Here is a 25179-nt window from a genome sequence, read left to right as displayed (position 1 = left end):
TGTTCAGAATCCTGATGTATTTTAAATGAAGAGGGCTAGCAGACTATAATGTTCCTGGCTCTTGCAAGCTCTGGCCCATTCTTAGTGCAGAATTTTACTTGTAAAACCTCTTTTAGGTATGAATGAATGTCTGTACTTACGTACTTATGTATTTATTTAAATATTATCATTTTATTTTCCTTTCGTGAAATTGATTGAATGCTTTTTATTTAGCATTTTAAAAATGCAACAAATATTAATATAATTTTATTATTGTATGTGCTGCAGGTATGCCACTATATCCTTTGGTTAAGAACAAATGCATTGTCTTTGTAGTACCAATTTTGCATTTCAATTCATGATAATTAGCTTGCCCCCAAAAACCAAACCACACCGATTAAACTCTATAAACATTTTATTTTGTTCTTTCTTTTTCTATGCAAGTTTCTATTTCACAAAAAATTAAAGCAGTGTCACCTTTTTATATACAGAATTGATTTTTCTTTTAATTATAAAAAAATACTACAATATATGAAATTAACAATGAAACGTTCTGAAAAAAGCTCTACCACCATTTAAAATCCCCCTTTGTTCACAATATTAAACATTAGTTCATCATTGATATTTACAAAATGTCCTTAAAACCACAAAATTTACAAAGATGTACCCACCCTTGGAGTGGCACACTTGATTGGGTGCTTGCTGAACATATACAAATACCATGATATTATAGAGATACTGGGCACTTTAATGGTGATATTCAGTAAAAAAAAAGACAAAACCTAAGGTCCTCCATTTTGTAGGATACCTAAAGTGTGATACAGTATTCATGATACTGTTCCAGACTGATGAGTCCATTTTGTGTAAAAGGTGTCACTAGCATAATAACTTTCTTATCAATTGTCTGCAGCCAGTTCAGTTATTTCAGCTTTATAGTCATGTAGACTCTGGTTATACACCACACATTAGAGCCCACCTGAAGTCTCAGGGCTCAGATGAGATCCTAATGCTTGCTTTAGAGCACAGGGAATGAATATAAAGTGTGGTGGCTTAATGGACTTTACCAACTGAAAATTAAGTCCTGGAAACCAAACAGCAAAAGGAAAAGAGACATGTGAGAAAGTTATATGCTAAATAAAGGCCTGATTATTTTAAAGCCTTGTTTTATTTCTACCCTGAAGTGTCTATAACATCTAAAACTATGTCTTACTGAATCATTATGAAATACATCATTATTTCAGAGCCCTGGATGATTGGTCTTGCAATACCAATGGAAATGGGATATTAAAATGAGCCTTCAGAACCACAGAATAGAGTATCCATCAACCCATTGGAAATGATCCTAACTTTGCTAATAGTATCAGTATAATCAGACTATTGCAGTATTACCATTTTAAACAGCACTGAAGTGCCTTTGTCACAAAATATCGCGTGTTGTATAATTGTTTTTTTTATATATTCTTATCATGGATATTAATATTACTGCAATCTGTACAGAATTGTGCATGTGTAGTTGCTCTTGCAGTAAGTAACCAACCAGTATAAAAACGTGCAGGCCAGAATTTCCTCCTATCTTACTTGATCTTTATGGCAGACATTGGCAGTTGAGTTTAACACAGTCATTTTTCTTTTCCCATTTTGTCAATGGTAATTTTTGGAGCGCAGTCCAACACTGCTATACAGTAACTGTATATTGTCAGGGAGTCACTTCCCAAATTACATTAATACAGTTAACAATAAACCCTTAATCCAGACTAAATCTGTGCACACCTTTTTTTACTGGAAGACATTTCCACACAGGTTATGACTATGTACCTGGACTAAGCACTGTAAACTATCCCTGTCCTGTTCCAACCTGTCCTGTGAAAAAGCCCCCTTGAAAGATTTCTCCAACAGAAACCACTCTTTACATTCAAGTCTCACTACTAAACCACAGGAGACAGGTCTTGAAGACATCACCACTTCACTGCATTAAAAGAAGTAGAAAATACTTTGTAAACTGCTAGGGTAATACTTGCTCCTATGAGGAGTTATTTCTCATAGTTAAATATCTAACGCAACCTATGGCAGATTCAATCAAAAAGATACGTCAACCAACTGTTGGTAACCAAAAGAACACTGATGGGTTGAATGGCCTGCTCTTGTTCATCATTTTTCTTATTTTCTCTTGATCCTTGTCATGCTCTTTTCTCTTTCAGTAATTTGTACAAACCAGTAAAAACAGTTCAGACTATAAAAAAAAACAGTCCTTATTTGGAAGCGCTGGGATTTAAAAAAAGACCATTATCATAACCAGTAGATTAACTGTACAAGAGACATTTAGTCTTCCTAGTGCCATAATTAGAAGGATGATATCGGCCTAGGGAATCCCCAAGGTAACAGTATGAAAAAAACGTTATAATTATATTACAGTATTTCTGAAAGGCTTACATTTGTGATGGAGGTGAGGGTGGGACGAGAACTGAAGACCAAGCATAGGAATAAATACAAAAATAATTAAAAGCTCCAGTTAGGCATGAAAACCTATAACAGTCAAGTTTCTTTTTCTTCTTATACATAAAATCTTTAATCTTTTAACCTCTCTCTCTATTTCTCACACGCACACTCACACGTACACTCGCATGTCCTGTAAATATCTTTTTGGTACTGGGTTTATTTGTGTTTCATGGCAGCTTTTTGTATATACAATTTATTCTTTTTTTTAATGGAGAAGATGCATCAGGCAGGGATGTGTGGAAGCCCTTAGTTCTGGTGCCTTTTCATGTGCAGTGCCAGGTGGTCGGAGCGAGAGAAGCAGCGCCCGCAGGCAATGCATTTGAAGGGCTTGGCGCCCGTGTGTTTGCGGAAGTGCCGGGTTAACTCATCGGAGCGGGCGAAGCGCCAGTCACAGCCTTCCCAGGTACATCTGTAAGGCTTTTCACCTGGAAAAAAAAGAAAAGAAAGCATTAAACTATATGTATGTATTCCTTTAGAATTGATCAGAAGAATAAATATTCAGCTAATCAACCTGGGAATCTGGCATCATATAAGTTACACTATACATTGGCCAAGCAGACTTCTAGAAGACACGTGTGTGAAGCAATTTAATACAAGCGAAAGTGCTTTTAGCTCCCGGATCCAAGGCATTTAAAAGTATCCTGCTTTTAACAGTACGTTTTAGAAAGCCTATTTACTGTAGATGGATTATTACGTTGCTAGAGATACCGGTTAAAGTACACAAAGTTTAACAGTAAGGGGAGAAAACAATAAGAGACCGCAAAGGACGATATCAGTAAAATGATGTTTGCCAGCAACACAGAAAATAAACAACAGCATGACTGTGGGTTGCGTGGCAATTAGCTTTGTTTTATGCAAACAACTTACTTATTAAGCTGCAGCAATTAGCAACATCCGTGGTGTGTGGAAAAGGCACTGTAATGTGCATGGAGAGTGAGCAAGACTGCTTATGCAAGTTCTATTGTGTACTACGGCAGAAGAAAGCAAAGTCTAGGAAAACATTGTGACAGAGTACTTCAATCCAGTCCTGGGGTGTTCTAATATAAAGCTGACGTTGGTAACCAGTCTTATTATAAATCTGCATGTGAATCTTTGACTAACTACTGCTGGTCATTTTGAAGAGGAATTAACTTTGACTACATTGTCGGTTGAGCCAAATTAGAGGGAAATGATTATCTACCAATGTACCCTGTCAATATTATTATACAAAAAGTGTTGAGAGTTCCTAGCAACGTTTGGAATCTATCTTGAAATCATTCAAATCCAAACGACAGAATGACCGGGCAGATTGCACTGTTACATTGCTAAGCAGATACAGTTATTATTATTATTTGTTTATTTAGCAGACACCTTTATCCAAGGCAACTTACAGAGACTAGGGTGTGTGAACTATGCATCAGCTGCAGAGTCACTTACAACTACGTCTCACCCAAAAGACGGAGCACAAGGAGGTTAAGTGACTTGCTCAGGGTCACACAATGAGACAGTGGCTGAGGTGGGATTTGAACCGGGGACCTCCTGGTTACAAGCACTTTTTTTTAACCACTGGACCACACAGCCTCCCATCTCAGGAAAGGGATTCTCATCATTCAGCTTTTTAATTTAGGTTTAAACAATTTATTTTCCATGCATTGAGCTTTTTAAACATATTGTATATTTTTTATATAAACATGAACGTTAATGGAGTCTTGTGGTTATTCAACCTTATAAAATGGGTCTTCTAAATACTCTATACTGATTGGTCAAAACAGGTCACATGGGGGTGTGCATATTACAGCATATTCCCATGGGTTGAAATTTTTTACAAAAAGGGGCGAACCACTTGTAGATATCCATAAAACATGTTTTTTTTAGTTAGTTGACCCATTTTAGAAGCGCAATAAGGCACTTCAGGGTGTGGAATATACCCAGACAAAATGACTTGCTATACAATGCTTGGTGGAAGAGACTTGAGGAATGAGACAAATACTTAGCAAAAGCTTGGGAACAGCATACACCGCTAAATTACTGGGCAAATAAAATGTGGTAAAACATTAGTAATTCTCCAATGTGTATGGGGTGGGTCCAAACTCCAGTTAATAATGAAACAGTCCCTTGTGACTGCACCAATGTTTAAATTAACACAGTGGCTTATATACTATGAATGCACACCTGAAACAACTGCTGTGCTCACATGTTGCACCTTTATTTACACGTGTACAATGACTAGCTAAACCTGGCTAAGGGTTTCAGCAATTAATCCATTCTTACATGGCACCAGTTCATGTCCATGGCTACATCAGGAAAAATGCATAACGATTTCTCTCTACGAATAAATGACAGAAAGCAAACAATGTTAAAAAATTATAACTGGGTAAACATCACCTCAAAGATCAAAAGTTAACACTGGCAGTGGGGACATTTTACTGAGTACAATTTATACAGTAGTTCTGCAATCTTACAATGTTAGTAACAAGCATTTCCTTATAAAAAGTATCAGCATTGTAAGAGCATTTAAAAGCGTATTGAAGTATAGTGGAAGTATGGTACATTGTAACCCAGATAAGTATGATAAAGCATATAAAATAAAAATATAGCAAACCATGGTAAATTACGGTAACTGGAATATAACAGTGAAAAGCATGGGGAAACTTCAAACATCCTGTGCAGATATACTGCAGTAAATCTGTATAAGGGTTGCCCTTTGTACAGTACAGCACAACTTTGCAAAGTTCAACTACAAAACTGCTAACAATACTCCAAAAAAGGAAAATAACAACTCTTTATTTAGAAAACAGGTTCCCTCTTGTTAGATATCTTCAAGAATGTTAGGTTTAAAGTCAGGGCAATTCATTGTCTCATTGTATTAAAAACAGTATAGCTCTTACAAATGTTTTATTAATGTTGTTTTTACCTTTCAGCGTGACTATGGCAGTGAAGCAGAAAAAACAAACAAAAACTCAAACAGAACACTGATGGCATTTCACTTTTGTCTACTTCACTTTGTCTTCTAGAAGTTTTACCTCACAGTTTCAAACAGCCTTAATGCTCTTAACTCTAGGGTGTGGCCAACAAATATTAGCACTCACTTTCACAGTGATTGATGAAGAAAACAGGCAGAGACTTTTTGACCCCAGATATTTACTTGTTTACTAGCTAACAGCACCTCGCTATGCCAGGGCCCAGTAGAGAATTCAAAACTGTATTTTTTGCAGTCTTTCATATAAAGGAAGTACAGTAGTGGTTTGTCTGCTGTACTTCACAATAGTTTCTTATACCTCAAAGTTTGTTTATGTAGAAAAGTTTCTTTTTAAGCCAAAGACAAGTCACGCTGTAATGTTTGGATCCAGCTGGCTTGGCTGGCAAGATGTTTGTGGCAAGATTTTCTACCGACACAGTACTGATTTATTGAAAATTGAACTCTAAATGGAATACAGTGTTCTACTGGATAGTACTGCCAAAACCAATAAAGTTCCTGTGAGATACATACCAAAGATCTCACAGATACATACATACCATTTTTGGCTCTCATTGTGTGTGTGTGTGTGTGTGTGTGTGTGTGTGTATCAATGTTGAGATGTTGAACTCACGTTCATAGAAAACACTTCAGTTATCTGCTTCACAGATTAAATTGTGTGTTCATGAAAAACTGGTAAAACAAGGGCCTATGAAATTGTAAAGCGTGATACACTGGATAAGTCATCAATATGAGATTACTGGTGGACTTCATGATGATCAAACTTTTTTTGTTGAGATAGACCCATCATAACCATGAAAATGGGCTTGCCATTAGTCTAATACCGTCAGTGATAACTTACCAGTGTAACAAACGTATCTCAACTAGACAATCACTTCTATAATGTTTGCTTCTTGACTGCAGGATGTCATGTGACCCCTCTACCTATTTCCTCTGGTGTGCTGAGGTTTTTCTAGAATTTCCACCCCCACTTCCAAACAATATAAAAACAACAATACAAGAGAATTTTATGTCCATGACAAAGTGCTATCGCTGTTGTGAGTAGTTCCTCAGTAACACATGTTGCACAAGAGACCGGAAAGATTCTCCATATAAGGCAGTTGATATCTCAGCGGATTTGCTGTTCTCTCCTGTAGTAACTGGATCCCCAGGTGACAGGAATTTCAAGTCCAACCTGCTTCTCTTTCAACTTGCAGAGTCACGTTAGTGCCGGAGTAACTAGTCCTGGGCTTAGAAACTTCATAAAGCTTACAATGGTAAATACGTTTACCAAACTTGAATTTAACATCATTTTTACTAAGCTCTGTCATACTTTGCTTTAATTAATCATGGTAAACTACAGTAACGTTTTATAAAAGGCCCTGCAGGAGCATGGGAAAGCATGTTATTATAAACCAGTCACCTCTGTCCTAGCTCTAAGGCAGGGGTGTGGGGGGGCTATTATACTTACTGGGGCGGTTACCATGGATACCCAACAGGGATTTCAAAGCCTGAGGTGTGTTAACCCACATCGAAATGGAAGATATTCCAGTATTTTTCAGATGTGTTTGACCTTAAAACAGTATTTTAGACTTGTTTTCAGGTGTATCCTGTAAATAGAAGCGTTTGCACCAAGCCTGTACCAAGAAGGCAGGTGTGCAGTCGCAGTAATGAACCATCTAGCAAACAAGAGCAAATATACACAGTAGAATAGCTCTTTATTACTATTGGGACTGCAACAGGCAGTTCACGTGCTAGTGGTGAAAATACTCAACATGAACATTCAGCAGAAGGTCCTGTTTTCTCAACTTCTGAAGAACTATATGGTACTGCAGCAAAAAACAGAACCAGTGCCTAACTCCATCACAAGGATTTGAGTTGGTCCTGAGATCATACATGCTTTTGAGTGTTGCTCAAAAGTATTTTAGGTTTAAATGGTTCAGTTTACTGCAGTTAGTTGCAAAAAGTGTGAACTCTGTATTCGAATGCCAGTACTCAACCCATGTCTATATCATCAGTATTAGGAAACACTGCAAAATCAATTTCACAACACAAATATGACTGTGATCACTTTACTCCGAGACCTCTTTCAGCCACCTTGAATTCTTTAAACAACGTTCAGCATTTTCAAGCTTTACCAGAAAAGGTCAAGTTGACAAATATTGATGTTTGTCTATGTGAGGGTGCAACCCTCACTGTAACATTGAACTACATGCTGTTGTGATTATTATTGCAACTTGTTATTCTACTGGCGATACAGCCATGGTTTATTATGTATTGTGCATGCTGTTGATCAAGTGTGATATATGACGGTGTATTGCTGTAATTAGATTAGGGCACTTCCATTAATGAAGTTACCATAGCTATACATGTGGAACAAGTGTTTTGTTATTGCCATATGTTTGGTAATCTTCCACTAGAAGGGATAATGCTCATTTTCAGTCTTCACTGGTAATAGTTAAGGACAAAACATAATAATGACAATGATAATAAACAATATAATAGCTTAATGATCATGTTTGTAAAGACGGTGTTCATGCAGGTTAAACAAATACATATAAATGAGAAGAAACATGTTTAACGTAAAATATATGAATGTTTCATTGTAAAAGTATGAATGTTAAGTACTAGTTTTATTTTTGTATAAAATGATTCCAGGTGCAAATGTTTATTAAATAATGAATCCTGTTGGGAGTAGCCGGGGCTGGAGATTATATAATGCCGTGTCTTTCTTTAGGAGAGAGGATTATTATGTTGGTCCATGTATTTACAACATGCTGGTCGGTGACCATCAGTTGTTGTTTGTAAAATGCGTTTGTAGTATCCAGTGCCAAAATAAACACTTATACCTGTGAACACTACTGTTCTCCTGCGTTTTAAATAACTCTGTGTTCCTGTGAAAGTAATGTGATTGAGGGTGGGGGTAGGCTCGGACTTTCACCCCGTTACAGTCTACTTGAAGTAGTTTATATCTTATTTTTTTTACACCTTGTCCACAACATGTTAGCGTGTGACCTGTGGCCATGTTTTTAGTGGTTGGCTAAATGACTCAAGAAGCTGAGCTTGTTAGCTTGACAGCAGGTGTATTTGATTTAGTGCTGGTGTAGTTGAAGAGGGCAGGGGAGGGGGTTTATTGCCTAACCCTTCACAGCTTATCAGGGCCAAAACAAATAGCCCATAGATAACACAGCACTCAACGCCAGAAAAACAAACTTGTTTTTCACAACCTGATGCACTGACAAGGGATGAAATGCCGCTGTGGTCCCTCTGTGTATGACAATTTGATTACCCGAAGCATCACTGAATTGCACTTTGAAAAGAGAACAGAGACAACATAGTGATAGTTGGGCTGCATTCAGGCTTAGTATTAGACCTCATGTTAGGGCACAGAGCATAAGAAAACAGTGCAATACTGCAATACTCTGCAGTCCTAATACATTGCACGAAATGGAATACCATACTAGGCAATACAATACATAACCAGACCTATATTTCATCAGCATTGTAGTGCAGTGCAACAGAGTGGCAAACTATGCTGTATTTGGGATAATGGTAGCACAAGGGACGTTACAATGGTACATGCCTTTTACAATGGTATGCGCCAGTGGCAGTATTTTCATATTTTCACAGACCGATGGCAAACCAATTATTTGAGCCAAGACACACTGATATCCTTTGCAGTATTTAAACATGCAACATAAAAAGCAAGCAAAGTTACCATGGGTGTTCATGTGACCAGTCCCTCTATAATTCTGTACTTAACAGCCTTCAAATATGTTTATTACTGGTTTAATTGAATGTATGCAAACAGTTTAAGAGGTATAAAAGCTAGATGCATGTGCTTTCAGAGTACTCATAAACTCCACAGGGCATTCACAATGTTTAAACATTTCTTTTTTTATATTTCTCTTTATTTGGAATGGGGGGGGAGGGGGGGAGGGGGCATAAGAGATACAAGTTTCGATGTGTCCATTTTCAAACCCTTGTTTAGGGTTGAGACCCTAGGTGGGTAGAGGGACTGAACTGCCAACTCAACTAAGGGTGGATTGTGCACATCGAGATTCAGCCTGGATCAGACTCAATCCCAGGTTGAATCCTGGCTTGTTGTGAAGTTATGGCTGCCGGTTATTTTTAACTTGTTGGACAAATTCGGGACTTTAATGATTTAAGTTTTCTACAGAGATTCCGTATGAGAAAATCAGTCTGGTAAGGATATTAGAACCACAAATCGTCAGATATAGAGACAAAAAAGAGTTTCTTCCGCCTCTCATTCAAGTGCTAATAACAACGAGGTTTTATGCCACCGAGTCATTAAAAAAAGTAATAGGTGACTTGTTTCGTGTTGATGCGTCAACTGTGTGCAAAGTAATTCACACTATCACTGAAGCTATTGCAAATTTACGAGAGCAATACATAGCTTTTCCAACAGAACAAACTATCCATCGTATACAGCAATTGTTTTTTGCTAGAGCAGGGTTTACTGCGGTGGTAGGTGCTATAGACTGCACCCATGTGCCAATAATTTCAACCAGGGGGGCGATAGGGCTGAAACTTTTCGGAATCAAAAAGGTTTTTTTTTTTCAATCAATGTACAAATGATCAGTGATTCATAGCTAAATATTACCAACGTAATTACTCGATGGCCTGGATCTACACATGATTCTCGAATATTTGAAAATAGTTTTGTCTGTGCCAAGTTTGAAAATAGTGAAATTGAAGGTATATTTTTAGGAGACAATGGCAACCCCTGTAGGCAGTATTTAATGACCCCAATTTTAAACCCTGGAAGACGTTTCAACAAGGCTCATGCACAGACTAGAAATGTGACTGAACGGACATTCGGACATTTCTTTGTGTTAAATTGGAAAGGTTGCTTGTGATCATAGTGACATGTGCAGTTTTGCATAATTTCAGTAGATGAGCGGGGCTTCGTGATTTCAAAGCAGATTATTATATTGTAGCGTGCACAGGGGAAGGCAGCAGCAGGGCTGGTAGGTGATGTGATCACACATGAAGACATTAGCATCGCTTACTACCCTCCCTTTTCAAAGCAGCTAGTTGTAATCTCAGCTTCTCCTCTTTTAATGCGTAGATTCTCATTTTAATGTTATGCTTCTTACGAGCCATCTCAAGCAGGGCTAGGCCAGGGTCAGCTGTTTCTGATCTCATTTTCTTTGCAGGTGAAGTAAAAGTGGGTGGTCCATGCTCTATGGGAGGTGACGCTACAGCTACAGCATATTATTATTATTATTATTATTATTATTATTATTATTATTATTATTATTATTATAGCAAGTACAAGTTTGACAAAATACGATTCAATAACAGAGCAGATAACAGTGTCAGTGATAGTTACATCAGGATATAATTAAATACAAAATACTACATATTAAATAACACTTCACAGATTAAAGTACTCTAAAGTACAGGATTAAAAGCATAGCTACAATGAGAGGCATCTGCATCAGACAGGTCTTCAAACAACTCATCAGCTACCTAGAATATAACAACCAAAGAAAATGAAATCTTTATCTAATCTGTGGAATAAATGTTTTAGTTGATTCGATTCTTGGTTGGTTAATTATATAATAAAGTGTGGTGAGACAATGGTTAGCCTTGGTAATTAATGGCTTAAACAGGACTGTGTTAATAGTTCAAAGTGTAAACATGAAAATAAATGGTGTAAAAAGGTTCTGATTTTGGGTCGATGCTGCAGTACTGTTATAGTGGGCTGAGTTTGACTGGTTTGTTTCCCTGAAGGAAGGCGAGATCGATATGATTTTAATCATTTCAAGGACCTTGACTGCAGCCACGGAAGCCTTATCACGCCTTCAGCTCACAGTATCTCATCACTGACAGCTCAGATTTGGAAGGGCATTTCAAAATGCTTCAGGTCAGAGTAACATTTATCACACCATAACAGCATTCAGAATTATTGCTGGGTTTTGAGGAAGAATTTTTTTTTTTTTTTATTATTATTAATAAACTTAAAGTGCCAGGTGTTTTGTAGCCTACAGTGCCACTGACCATATTTCTCTGGCACTGCAGCCGCATTTTAGATGTTTCTCTTCTGCTGGTTCCATTTTACAATAAATGCCCTTTGAACTGATTTTTTTTTTACGTGGGTAAATAAACCTTCAAAGCGTATTTCTGAAAACGCGGCTCTGTTTTTATCTTATTTCTCACACCGCTTTCCCCACTGTCGATATCAAAATCAAACTCTTGCCATCTGATTCAAAGTAAATAAAATACCGGTTTTGAAAATTTCTACATTTAAAAAAAAAAACAAAACAAAAAAAACAACAACTTTATTTTAGACAAATTTTCTTTCATGACCTGGAAAAGAACTCCGTACAACAAGTCATGCCACTCCCTAGGCTGGCTCTTGGACCAGTATTTCCCCAAAAGGGTCAGGGCTGGGGTTAGACCATCCCCTGCTTAACATGGCATGCAGTTTAGAAGAATAGACAACTGAGGAGTGTAATGCAATTGCTATGGAAACAAAGCATTGACTGCCATTAATACAGGCTGCAGCTTGCTCTTGCTGGGCTCTGCTGCCAGAAAGCTCACTGCCTCTCTCTTCCTCTCTCTCTAGGCCCTAAAACATCAGATACATGTTTGTCATGCTTTCCAGGATTGCAGAAGGACCCCATGCTAACTCGTAGGGCTTCCACAGTTATAAATATTCATAAATGTGTAGACTAACTGCAGTTTTAATAAACATTTAGAGAATGGCTAAATGCTTAGTTGTAGTGAACTAAACTGAAGTGTGTACCGCTAGAAATCAGACTGGCTTAACTATATATATATATATATATATATATATATATATATATATATATATATATATATATATATATATATATATATTAATTTTACCATGGTCAATTTGCATTGGAATTCAACAGTTTCTCAATTTGGTTACTGTATGCTATGCATTTACATGGGTGTCAGCTTTGATTTATGAGAGCATTGCAATTACCCAGGTAAGAAAACACAAACACTATCTGTGGTAAAACTATAAGAAACCAATTCGAGTGGAAAAGCGTTTCGGCTTGTGCCGTCATTAGTGTTAATAACTGTAATGTTTTGTCTGCCTGAATCTTTCTTATTGAGTCTTTCACTAAACTTCCAGGTAAAAAAAAAAACAAAACATTTTTCCAACATAGTTACTCTCTCAACACAATGGACAGGAAAGGAAAAAGTGATGAAAGGAAAACGTGAGTGTTGTGTCTTTGTGTGTGTGTGTGTGTAAAACGTGTTTTAAACACACAGCTACAACAGTCCCCTGCCAGGGGGCCCCACACTATACCCACTCACATTAAGGTGTTTTCTTTCTTAACCTGAGATCATGTAAGAAAGTGAGACAATGCTGGGCTCAGCTCTCCCGAATAATCCCTTAAATATCTCAGGAATACTATTTGTGTCTGGAGTGAACTCTGGGGATTTGTCTTTAACTTCCTCAATTAGACAGCTGCAGCTGCTTCAGGGAGAGAGGTTGTAGTATAGGAAGCACACTCCTGTACATTTCATCACACAGCACACTGTCCTTATTAAATAGAAGTTTGAACAGGTACTATAATGGTGTCACATTGCTATATTGCTGTCTCTTGTAAAAGTCATTGAGGGACAGCAATACCATTGAGATACCATACAATGGGGTATGTAAAGCTTGCAGTTATAGTTCAGTTTATGACCCATGGTGGTAATCGAAGACGACTGAACGTTTTTACCGGTTAACTAAGTTTAACTGCAGGTCCGTATCCTCCAGGTAAAACGTTGTATTTCTTTAAGGAATGCGAGGTACAGCAGGGTTCTCTTGGCTCAGGGGTTGTTCTGCACTCCAAGTTCTCTAAACTTTGATGTCGAGTCTTGCTATGAACTGACAAGTTTGTATCGGGTTTGTGTAGGCATGGAGACGCATTAAAAACAAGACTGCAAATGTTAAAGAGCAAATCTATATTGTTTTGAGGTGTGCCGTTTAACTAAACAGTTCTGTATGATTCCATACTAGTGGCAAAGCTGTCCACAGCTGTAGTGGTATGATCCAATGGTAACATCATGTTCAACATATTAATGATATCACATTGGCATGAAACTACGAAAACTGCAGTACCGGTGTATTAATGAATTCTTAAAACTTTTTGGTTGGGGTCTATGAAATCTGTTATTTGAGCCCTGCAAGGCTCACTTGGAGCACAAGGAAGCTTGACAAACACAAGATGAAGACGCCCCCTTTGACGGAGGCCTGATCAGATAGGAAACAAGAGTAATGGGTCCCAGAGGAAACAGAAACCGCCCTCACCTGTGTGTGTTCTTTGATGTGCTTTCAAGTGAGAACTCTTGGTGTAAACTTTGCTGCATCCTGGAAAAAAACAAAAACAGAATCCTTTTCTCAGGTTTTTCACATTCCCAAACAATGAGCTCATGTTTGGCCCGGCGCTGCAGATCAGACCTGATCTGATTGCAGAATGCACATGGTGGGGGCTCTGTCTGAGGCTGGAGGAAAGGTGGGGGCCGTGTAGGGAAGTGGAAACTCACTGTGCCATTGTCCGCAAGGATACTCTGTCTGTAGCAGCTTCACACTCCTAACACAGTGACAGCATTAGTATTGCAGCACTTTTCATATGTTTTACCATCAGTATGTGGTCGAACTGTTATTATTTGTACTTTTCTAAGAAGTACAAAATAAACAAGAATGAGAAATCACTTTTTATTCGAGTTCAGCACATTTGTCTTACAAAGGTAAAGCATGGTAAAGCACAGATCAGTATGGCACATCACAACCACGTGTGGAAAAAGCATGGTGAACTGCGGAATTACAGTTCAGATTTAGCTAAAGTGTTATAAGGATTTGCCTTCGTCAGTGCCTAGGTATACTGTCTTGGCATTGAGTAAATAAGGGTTTGAATGTGTTCTGTAAATAACTAGTTGAACATTACTCGGCAGTTACAATAGTAAAATGCATTAGTAAATGGCACATATTTTTCTGTACCAGTTGCATCACAAGCGTGACATACAATGTTAATGATGTGGAAGGCTTTAGGCTACATCAGAACACTTTGCTCCACAGAACAAGTTATCATGGTGTAATTATGTGTTTGAAGGATGTCTACTGCTCTCCATACTGTTATGTTGCTTACTAGATTGCATTATAGAATCCCCCTCCCCCATTGTCTTAGAGTGGTACCTACCCTGGAAGTCGCAGTGATGAATCCTCCTCTTCTCAAGCTCTGGGTTGTTCCGGCGGTTGTATCGTGGCCCAGTCAGGGTTCCCTGTGTCTGGGAGTAACCGGTGACCATGCTGTGTTGGGAGTGGAGCTGGGAGGGCTCCTGGACCAGTTTCAGGCCATGCATGGCCTTGTAGGGAGGGGGTGGGGACATGGTGTTGATGAGCTCTGGCTGGTTTTCAGGGCTCCCCGGCTGGGAGTTAGGAGGGGAGGGGGGAAGACTGAGAGACTGGGCCTGGTAGAACTGCCCGGGTATTACAAAGCCACCATGGGTGCTGACAGGAGTGTGGAAGGATTTGACCCTGTTGCCGGTTGTCATGGTGACGCTACTTAACGTGTGCATGGTAGTGCTGCAGTTGGATTGGCTGGTAGTCAGGGGCATTGTGACCTCGTTACTGCTGATTGGCAGCTGGTAGACCTGAGGCTGTTGGGGGCCAATCTGGAGTTCATCTGAGGGAATCTCCTGCTTGATAAACATGCTGTTGACTGTTTGTGGCATGCTGAAGACTGATGTGAAGTCCGGGAGTGTCTGGATGGAAGAGGGTGGAGAGGAGGTAGGCTGGGGGTAAGTCCCAGGCTCTGTTTTGATCTGTGAGAAGGGCTTGGTCGGTCGGTAGAGGCCGGTGCGAAGGTGGGTGGTGTGTGGAAGTATCACATTGATGTTGACGCTGTAGGGGGACGGTTTTTCCGTGGAGAAGTATTCATCCACAACTGAGGCGCTCTCCCGTCGATACTTCTTATCTGGGATGACCGCAGGAACAGGAGGGGCATTCTGTAGAAGGTATTTATCCATCTCTAATCGGGTCTGTGGAGAGGAGAGGACAAAATTAATTCATTATGGAATAAGATTCATTTTGGTGCCAACGTAGCAGCCCAGCTTGTCGAGTTTGATTGAAAGGAATCTATTTCTGCCAGTTCCCAGGGGGTCAGGTACTTATCTACATCACAAACCCAACCTCTAATCTGGCACTACTGCCTGACCACAGAATAGTTTTACTCACTATCTACTATAAATTGCTGCTCAGCGTCTATTCTCAGAAACGGGGAGTTGAGCATACCAGAAGTTCCTCGTATTTTCCACCGAGGTGTACGCTTGGCTGCAGATGATTTGTGAAGGACGGGTGGGGGGTGGGGGGGGGGCTTAACTGTTTCCCAAAAGAAATACCTTGGCCTTGATTCATTTTTATTATTATTCTACCAGCGGTTGGATTCCCAGCTCATTTATTTGAAAGGAGAGCGAGGGGGAGGCTGACTGGTGGTACTAGGAGTTCCTATCTGCCTTCTCATTCCGAGCATACCTCGGGACAGGAAGAGGCGTAGCAGAGTTCGGGAATATAAACCTCAATGTCCACTAATTCATTATCCTCCAGGATGATGGATTGTAAAATTCACAATCCATCAACCTGGGCTTAAAAAATACTATACTTTAGTACCGGCAAAATATAAAAAAGGTAATGTTTTGAAAAATGTATATGAACCTTCACAATATCAACATTGCGTTTCCAGGGTGATTATAAACATATTGCTTTTGTTGATAAAGCACTCACTGCAGTACAAAGAAAGTTGGAAGGTGGAGGCACCAAACGATGTGCAACCAGATTCTGGCACCTATGGTCATAAAGGGTCCTGCAGCTGACTCCTACACAGTAAGTGTTATACATTAACTGCCTAATAAACTATTTACCATAGCCGGTATATGAACATACATTCCCAGATATTGTTTTGGAGCCTGGTTTGCAGCCATGATTGCAGTGATACGAAGGTTTATTTATTGACCACCTGTGGAGCCGTCTATGGAAGCGATCTGCACAGCACCTGTCTCAGACACCTCGTAAAACACATTGCGCAGTCACGGTGACTCTCTGCTCTGCATCTGCTCTAAATCCTCTATCAGAGGCTTTTATGGGGCTCTTCTGACGCAGGAAGTGCAATCTTCTCTCCTTGACTGATATAGTAAAAAGTAAAGGCTCCAGGACAGATCCAATGAGAAGAGCTCCTACCAAATCTAGCATATTTAACAAACAACCTTCAAAACTCGTTTATAACCCCTACTTTTATTTTTATAAATGTATTTAATCTTATTTTTGTTTTAAACTGTATTAAATAAAATTGATTTACACACACCAAACAAAATATCATTATCACCAAGCAACTTAACAGATGATCCGAGGTTATGAGATACAATGACTACTAGGGCTGCAACGAAGGGTACAGTTTGACCGTCGAAGGTTCGGAACACATTACCGAAGGAAGGTTCAAAGCAGGTTATCAGTCACAGTCACATTTTACTACTACAAAAAATATTAATAATAATAATAATAATAATAATAATAACAATAATAATAATAACTTATGATTGTAAAGTGACCCCAGAGATTGGATGTGCCTCCATGATACATCAACAGTCGCTTGCACAGTTTGCATTCAACCTTTTTTTTTGGTCATGGCATTTAACAAAAAAAATCCCAAACAGCAGAGGGGTTTCGAGACATTCCTTCTTTCAATACAGCTTACGCTATACAGCGCTTTGCTGTCGAGATGATGAATGAAAAAATTTGCCTGGTTTTCGAAATTAAAATTATTAGTGTTGGCATATACTTTGTATGTTTCAAACATATTCTACCATGGCACTTCTCTTACACTGTCGTGTACACTAGGTATTCATATTATACTGAAGCAATACAACCGCTATAGGTATCCCCCCAGTGCTTTGGATAATATACCCTGTTCCATACACGGCAGCGACACCATAGAGTTGCTACGTATAACGATTTATAAGTACAAAACCTTGCAAATGAATATTAACAGGTAATATAATCAACACATCCCATGTTTGGTCAGTCCAGTTCCTCTGCTAAGTTGGTTTCAAATAACCTTCTATCATAGAAAGCAAGTACTTTTGTTACACTGGAGTGTACAGTCAAATCTTGGAGGCTTTCAAGGGGAACTCTTTCCTAATAAATGTAACAACAATTCAGTCCTTGATTCCTGAATACTTGCTACCTTGCTACCTGCGTTCCATAATTAAGAACCACAGGGAACACTGCAATACAAACCCCCCCACAGACCATCGGATGCCTGTTCTTTGTAAAACAGACTATTTCAGATCTGTCAACCAAGCTATGTGCTCCTAATCCCATTAGCGAACCACACCCTGGATTAGCACTGCTCTCAAACCACATTTAATAAAGCACTGCTCTGAAACAAGAAACGCATGTAATAAAGGATCTGTGGCTAATTCAACTCCATGACTCCAGCACCACGCCCAGCCATTGCACACACCACAGAATCATTTGTTCAGAACGACCTCCACTTTCTAAAAATGACCAAACAAGATAAAAAGACCCATGTATATCATATTCACAACTGTTTGCACATCAACAAAAATGGGTTGACACAGTTTGTGATATCTCTACATTCTGTACTAAAGCGAGTCAAGCAGACAGAGCTGGCAAATGCCTGCCTTCATCAGCGTTAGCCTAAACATGTACCTACTTGACTTTTGCTTTTTTACTGTTTTATCATTTTACTTTAGAATTGAAGTGTTTGCAGTTATAGATTATGTCCAAAGAAATGGATACTAACAATATATCTCAGACACTTATACAAGTAAGAGTAAACCATTATTCTGCACATGAAAGTTTGGGTTGATGGCTGAAAACAGAAAATGTTGAACCAAAAGATCTCTCTACTATTAGTTTGACTATATCATTAATAATTGAGTGTGTGGATGTATGGTTTAATCGATCTATACATTGCTAAATAAATCTAAAAGAACATATATAGCTCTAAACTGTAATTATAAATCAGACGGAGTGCTCCTTTGTAACTTTCTGACTTTCAGTTACAAAACTACAAACCAGGTGGAGTTGGCTACTGTGCTTCCTTTGATGATTCCAGTTTACATCACATACAAGTTCACAGGATATTGTCACAGGAATGACAGAAACAAATGTAAGTTATGAACACTGTGATAACACAGAATACATGTGCTATCTTTTAATGCTGTGCATATTATGAAAATAACAGGATGTTCTGGTACCATCTGGCACAATTGTTAACGGTAGTGTAGTGAGGTGACTCTGTTCCTTCCTCTGTAACCCTGTAGAATCGCCAGTGAAGATCAGTGACATCCCAGAGTTCAAGGTCATCTTTGTTACACCATAACTGCAGTTGACAGCATCACTAGCAATGTACTGAACCTGCAGACTGTGGCTGGGATTATATTTGAGTTAAGGTAGTGTGATCCTTATAATAGTACAATAAAGCAAACACAAACTGCATTTCCTACTGTAGCATAATCTTTAACACATCTTTTTGTTATCTGATACTTCTTTAAACATGTTCAGCGATTTATCCCAGCCTGGTACAGTGACCGTTTAATGCTTTACCTCCCTTTGAAATCTGAACAACTTTATTTGACTTTACTTTGCCATTGTATTAAAGTCATATTTTCTGAACTGAATATAATCAAATTACTAACTGTTGCTACTTACTAAAATACCCAGCTGCATTTTCCTGATGTTTCAAATACTCGACTAAGTCACCATCTGACAGTTTTACCTGTTCGGTTATGTCTTAGCAATTTCAAACATGCCTAAACCCCCATTACAGTCTCACTTCCATCCTGGAGAGCACAAACAGCATGTTTCTCTGGGCTGGGGATTACAGGACATGCCCCTTCATGTGCAACTTCAATTTAATCCAGCGCCTGTCTGACAAAGCTTGCTGTACAATAAAGTAGAAAAGTGCAACCAAAAAACAACTAAAACAGTGAGTGAAAATAAACATGCTTTTGCTATGAAGCATGATCCCTGAAATAAAGACTCACACATTACTAACCCTTTACATAACAGAACACTAACAATGGGGCTGATTTTCAAAGCTTTTACTTCAAAGAGTGAACTGCTATATGACAATAAGAAAACACCCTTGCAAAGTTACAAACCCAGAAATAAACACAGTAGGTATTTACTGTAGAGCAGTTTAAGTATATTGAGTGGGTTCTTTATTGGTTTGCAAAATCAAAAGTCAACCTCCAGATGATCTCTTTCACCCATTTTATTCTCTGGAATATTTCTTCTCCGCTTGTAATTTTTGCTTTAACTTGGAATCCGCTGGTATTTCAAAAGATTTTGAAAACATTGAGAAAGACCTCTAGACAAAACACAGAATTTGTTAAGTTTCTCTTAGTTTTACATATACCACTATTGAGTGTTTTATAGTTATGGATGAAATACATTCAGCAAAGGAGCCAGGATTCTGAACTTTATCTAGAGTTGTATTTCTTTATCTTGTATTAACATAAAACAAGTGAAGAACCAAAAAATAAAATAAAAAATACAAATGTTAATGAGGCTAATAAGAGCAAAGAAACGTCATTTTAACTCTTGTTAAAAATTGCTTTCAGGTATGTTCTAAGCCTGCTGACAGATTTGAAAAACAAACTTTTGGAAGTAAAATGAACAAGTTTGTTCCATTTAGTTTCCTGATATGTATACTCTTTTAAAACATATTTAATGTTTTCTTCAGCCCTTGTAGGAATGAAGCAGAACTGTCATACAGCGGACCCTTACTTCTGTTCAGCAACTGAAGAAGACCATTAAGAACAAAACCTTTGAAACAAGAGTTATGTTTATGACTTCTCAGAAAGCAAGATAAGAATCTTTTCATTCGATTCAGTTTCAACAATAAAAGCTAGAGACCATACACACATTATTAAACATCAACTCTACAAAACTGATAGCAGGAGGAAAGCCAGGGGCAGAAATGATCTCCGTAAATCATCTGCATTGCAGACTGTAATCTTTTGAATAGGTGAACAGTATTTTTGTTTTTTTGTCATTCATCTTCTAATAATCAAAATACTAAGAATCTGTTTGCGGGGGTCTGCTTAAACCCTTGGCAGAATGACAACATATGACCACCTGTTTGCACTGTGTGTAGTGCAAAAATCCTATTTCACATTTTAAATTGAATCCACCAGTATTGTGTTTGTATTGTATGTCTATTCAATATATATTTTGTATGTACTGTCACAAGTATTTGGAAAGCTGACCTGTCAGAATCTCTCTGTCTTTATATATCTATATAAAATACATCACATCCTCAATGTAAGATGAAACAGCCTATCAACTATGGTTTTGTGGCAATAAGCATAACCTCAGTTGCTCCACTTACTGCAAGTTGATGCACTTCTTGCATGTAGCTTATGGCAAAACCTTTCTTACATAAACTAATAACAGTTCAAGGAAATTAAATCTTGCTCACAGGATTTGAAAAATAGTACTAACTACTAATCAGTTCTAAAAATGTACTTGGCTTTCTGTTCTGGCTACTATTGCAAATAGAGAACAACCTCAGATTAACAAAGCTACTTTCCTCAGAATCTGTCCGGGACGTTGCTAACCAATCACTCATTCTTCCAAGGGAGATAAGGCCTTTCTTATTGCAACTTCAAGTTACTGCAAGACGTCTCCAACCGATAATGAAATTACTTTTATGATACACCCCTGACCTTATCTGCAGAAATGGGAAAAACCATGATTCTGGAAAGTTCTCTTTCTGCAGGTACTCTGCTGTCCAGGTCACACAATGCTGGGGGTAAAACAAACATGTGCCTAAACCAACATGTGAACATCATCAAGCTGTTCCCTAAAGTGCCTGTTAAGTCATTAAACAGCATTATCAGAATCTACAACTGCTAAAGCCATTGGTTCCTTTACTTTGGTGTCTGAAAAAAAAAAAAAAAAGAGAACTAACTTATTGCAAACCGCACTGTATGCCTTGGTCTGCATAGAAGACATGTAAACTCCACTTGTGTCAAAGACACACCCTTCTCCACCAAAACAGACCCATGGTTTTTAACTGCTTCAAAGAGTCAAAGGAAATCCCACATGGCAGGTTGTGTAACTTTATCAAAGGTAACCCACTGCCCTGCACTGCCTTACTACTTGTATTGTAACACTTGAAATGTATTTGCTTACGATTGTAAGTCGCCCTGGATAAGGGTGTCTGCTAAGAAATAAATAATAATAATAATAATAATAATAATAATAATAATAATAATAATAATAATAATAATAATAATAATAATAATACTGAGTTTGCTGTGCATTGCCACGTGTTGCATGAAGTACCAGTTGCGTTGCTGAAAGTAATCCACAGTATAAGGTGGTGCCCTGCAGTGCTGCAGCGTTGTTGCTTCAATATAACACTGCCGTTAGGTAACCTTTGATACCCGTAGAAAAATGTATTACAGTAAAAGCATAGCAAAGTGTAATAAAGCACAGTGAAAGCAATGTAAAGCCAGGGAAGCATGGTAAAGCATATTAAAAAAAACATGGCAAACCATGGGAAAAGCAGAGGAAAACTGCAATAATGCCGTGCAGATTTAGCAGGGTAAATGTTGATACGGGTCCCAACACTTTGATGTATTAATAGGTTTGGTGTGGCGTTCAGATAAGGCTGTTAGTCTATTCCAGTCACTGAGGGCAAATCTCTTCTTTCCCAGAAGAAAATTTCCCAGTGGAATTTTCATTTGTTGACTATTGGTAAAAAAAAAAATATATATATATATATATATATATGGAAGCATGGTTGTTCCTCTTTTGTGTGTGTGTGTGCTTGGGGGGGGGGGGGGTTGCATGGATTTGTGTGTTAATTTGATTTTATTTATTTTTAATTAATATTCACTTATAGCATGGTAGATCTACACTGGAATCTACCTCATGCAAAGAAAAATAAATCAATAATTACTTTCCCTATCAGATATATCCAATGTTTATTAAAATGCTTCCTTAAATATTGAAAAAGGAGAAGTGGCAGTCAACAGCAAAACGGCGCAAATTAGGGGCAGTTTATTGCAGTCCGATAACAGTGTGGAGTAGTGGATAGGGCTCTGGACTCCTGACCGGAGGGTTGTGTGTTCAATCCCAGCTGGGGGACACTGCTGCTGTAAAAACCCAACTGTATAAATGGGTAATTGTATGTAAAAAATAATGTGATAAAGGGCGTCTGCTAAGAAATAAAAATAATAAATAATAATAATAATAATAACAGTGACCTAAATTAGATATACCTGCGCGGTATTCTGCCTTTGTCTCTTCCTTCTTAAACCAGAGCCAGTTTTTAAACTTCTGTGAAATTCCACCACAGTGTCAGATAATCTGTACACTGAAGAAAAAGAAAAACATTGCAGAAAATCGTTTCCACGATTACTTTCCATTCCAAATGGGGTACAGAAAGTGAAATGGCAAGACTTTAAAATGCTAACTGCGAGATCATGCAATCGTTTGCAATTTTAAGACAGTGAACACAATTGGAGTGCAACCCTTTTACAACGCGAAAATCGGTTACGTTTATAAAGTGTGAATTATTATTATTATTATTATTATTATTATTATTATTATTATTATTATTATTATTATTATTATTATAATTAGTGCACATGGTAATAATAATAATAATAATAATAATAATACCATATTTATATATTTTTTGGAGGATCAAACAATAACTAGCCTATATACACGTTTAAACTTATAACAATATAATTAAAACACAATAATAATAATAATAATAATAATAATAATAATAATAATAATAATAATAATAATAATGACAGGCAAGGTTTTATACATTTTGAAGACACGATATAGGCTATTTGTTACAAAACGGTCACTGGTAAACTCAACAAAGCGACGGTTCCTAGAAGTAAACCCACATGGATCAAATGGTTTATTATTCGGCGGGTTGCTCCACTATGGTCCGCTTCGAATTAACTTGTCTTTTTCTTGATGAAATGTTTATTACAGTACTTCACTACACTGACTAAAGAAATCGGCATCCTCTTCACCTGGCTATCAAGCAGGAGCACGAGCGCCTGGACCAATACATGCAGTTCAGTTTGAACTCGCGTGTGTCACATAGGCGTATTAAAACGTATTTTAAAATATAAGAAACATGAGCATGTAAAACCACCACGAACAAAACAACAGCAACAATTTCAATAGGAATTTATTTGCATTCTAGTGTACACGCATCCCTCACACACGTATTCAAATATGTATGCATTTGAGTCCATGCACATATTACTAGTGACCAAAAACACCTGCACACGATAGTGCACTACCATTTTAAATGGCTATGTCTATACTGTACATTAGCTGCTTGTTCATCTGTGTAAAAATGCATCTCATTAAACTAGCATTTCCATGTTAAGGCGCCAACGCGCCTCCATCATAATCCTATAGCCCACATTCAGCTGCCTTAAAAAAACGCCCCTTATCTGTATATTAAAGCTAAAGTCTCGCAAATTCTTTCTTATCTTTTATACAAACTCCTTATAAAAAGCCCATATTAGGCTAAGTGAAGAAACACAGTTAACCTTTCCTTGTCATATGAAGCGTGACGCGTCTTTAATAATATGCTATTTAGAATAGAGATTTGTTCTTTTTTGGAATCCCGTAAAGCCCTTGGAATGTTTCACTAAAAGCCTGGTCAGGTATTAGAAGTTTAAATGTGGGTTAGGTAATACAATCCAAAATCGGACCTCCTTCATTCTCTTTGGAATAACCAAAATGTTGCTGACAGTAAACATTTCTCTGTTGCGTTAAAATTACTAAATCATGTTGGCTCCCTGTAAATAAGACAAAGACATTGATAAAGTAATAAATCCTTACTGTAAAATGAAACATTTTTTTGTTTCGTTTTTGCTGTATGACGAATGAAACTACTTTTTACCCGACAGCATACAGATTTGCTTTCTAAAGGTGCACAATCATTTCACCCGTCTTAAATACACATAAACAATTGAAAGATCTGTACACAACGTGTTAGTTGAGAGAAAGTAAATCAAATAGTTGTGCTTAGAAGATGAAATATTGCAAGCATCTCAACATGTAAGTAAGTGTAAGAAAGCATTCCTTTACCAATGTGCAGGAAAGATACCGAAGCCCCGTTGCCCCTACCTGGGCCATATCATGCGAGTTTCTTATGATCCTCACCATAGGTTTGATTTCCTCAAACACAGAGGAGTCTTCGCCCCCATCTCCTCCAGACATCCTTACAGGTTTTAACTGGGTAAAAACCGCATTTTCCTCTGGGTTTGGGACATTTATAGCCAGTCCAACGCTAGCCATAACTTTTCTCTTTGTATTTTAGGTCTATAAAAAAAAAATCGATACAAGTAAGTTTGCTAGCAATCCTTAAAAAACCAGGTGTGTCACGGCTTTTAGATACTCCTTCTGTCATTCAATGAGTCTTACCTGTCCTGAAGTAGGGGCTGAATAACTTGGAGGCCCCTAACAGACAGCGCCGACGCCCAGTAGGAATTAGGGAGTGAGACCAACAGCCTATCATTTAAGGGAGGTGTCAACAAACGTTCCAAGCTTGGTAGAGAGTCGATGGACTACCTGAACTTTCTTTAAGGTAATATTGCCTGCGGGGCGCACACTGAAGCTGGCCTTGTACTCCCTTACTTTTCAAAAGCCATATATATATATATATATATATATATATATATATATATATATATAT

The 25179-nt window shown here is 38.0% G+C and overlaps 1 protein-coding gene across 3 annotated transcripts; it reads right to left on the bottom strand.

The window, feature by feature from the left end:
- Positions 1-376: 376 nt before the first annotated feature.
- Positions 377-24909, bottom strand: LOC117411902 (Krueppel-like factor 5). Of its 3 annotated transcripts, none has more exons than XM_058989250.1 (4): positions 24573-24909; positions 14605-15445; positions 13716-13775; positions 377-2900 (listed from the first exon to the last, which is right to left on the bottom strand). In XM_058989250.1, exons 1-4 carry the CDS (start codon positions 24780-24782, stop codon positions 2722-2724), a joined length of 1290 nt encoding a protein of 429 aa, XP_058845233.1. In that variant the 5' UTR covers positions 24783-24909; the 3' UTR covers positions 377-2721. The 3 variants fall into 3 exon arrangements, with proteins under 3 accessions (XP_058845233.1, XP_033875630.1, XP_033875631.1); XM_034019739.3 differs by having other exon boundaries at positions 24612-24908; XM_034019740.3 differs by having other exon boundaries at positions 24648-24907.
- Positions 24910-25179: the final 270 nt, after the last annotated feature.

Source organism: Acipenser ruthenus, chromosome 16 (assembly GCF_902713425.1).
Source record: "Acipenser ruthenus chromosome 16, fAciRut3.2 maternal haplotype, whole genome shotgun sequence".
In the NCBI taxonomy this organism is placed as follows: Eukaryota; Metazoa; Chordata; class Actinopteri; order Acipenseriformes; family Acipenseridae; genus Acipenser; species Acipenser ruthenus.
The sequence above is the reverse complement of the archived record's forward strand: the minus strand, read 5'-3'. Positions and strand labels throughout refer to the sequence as shown.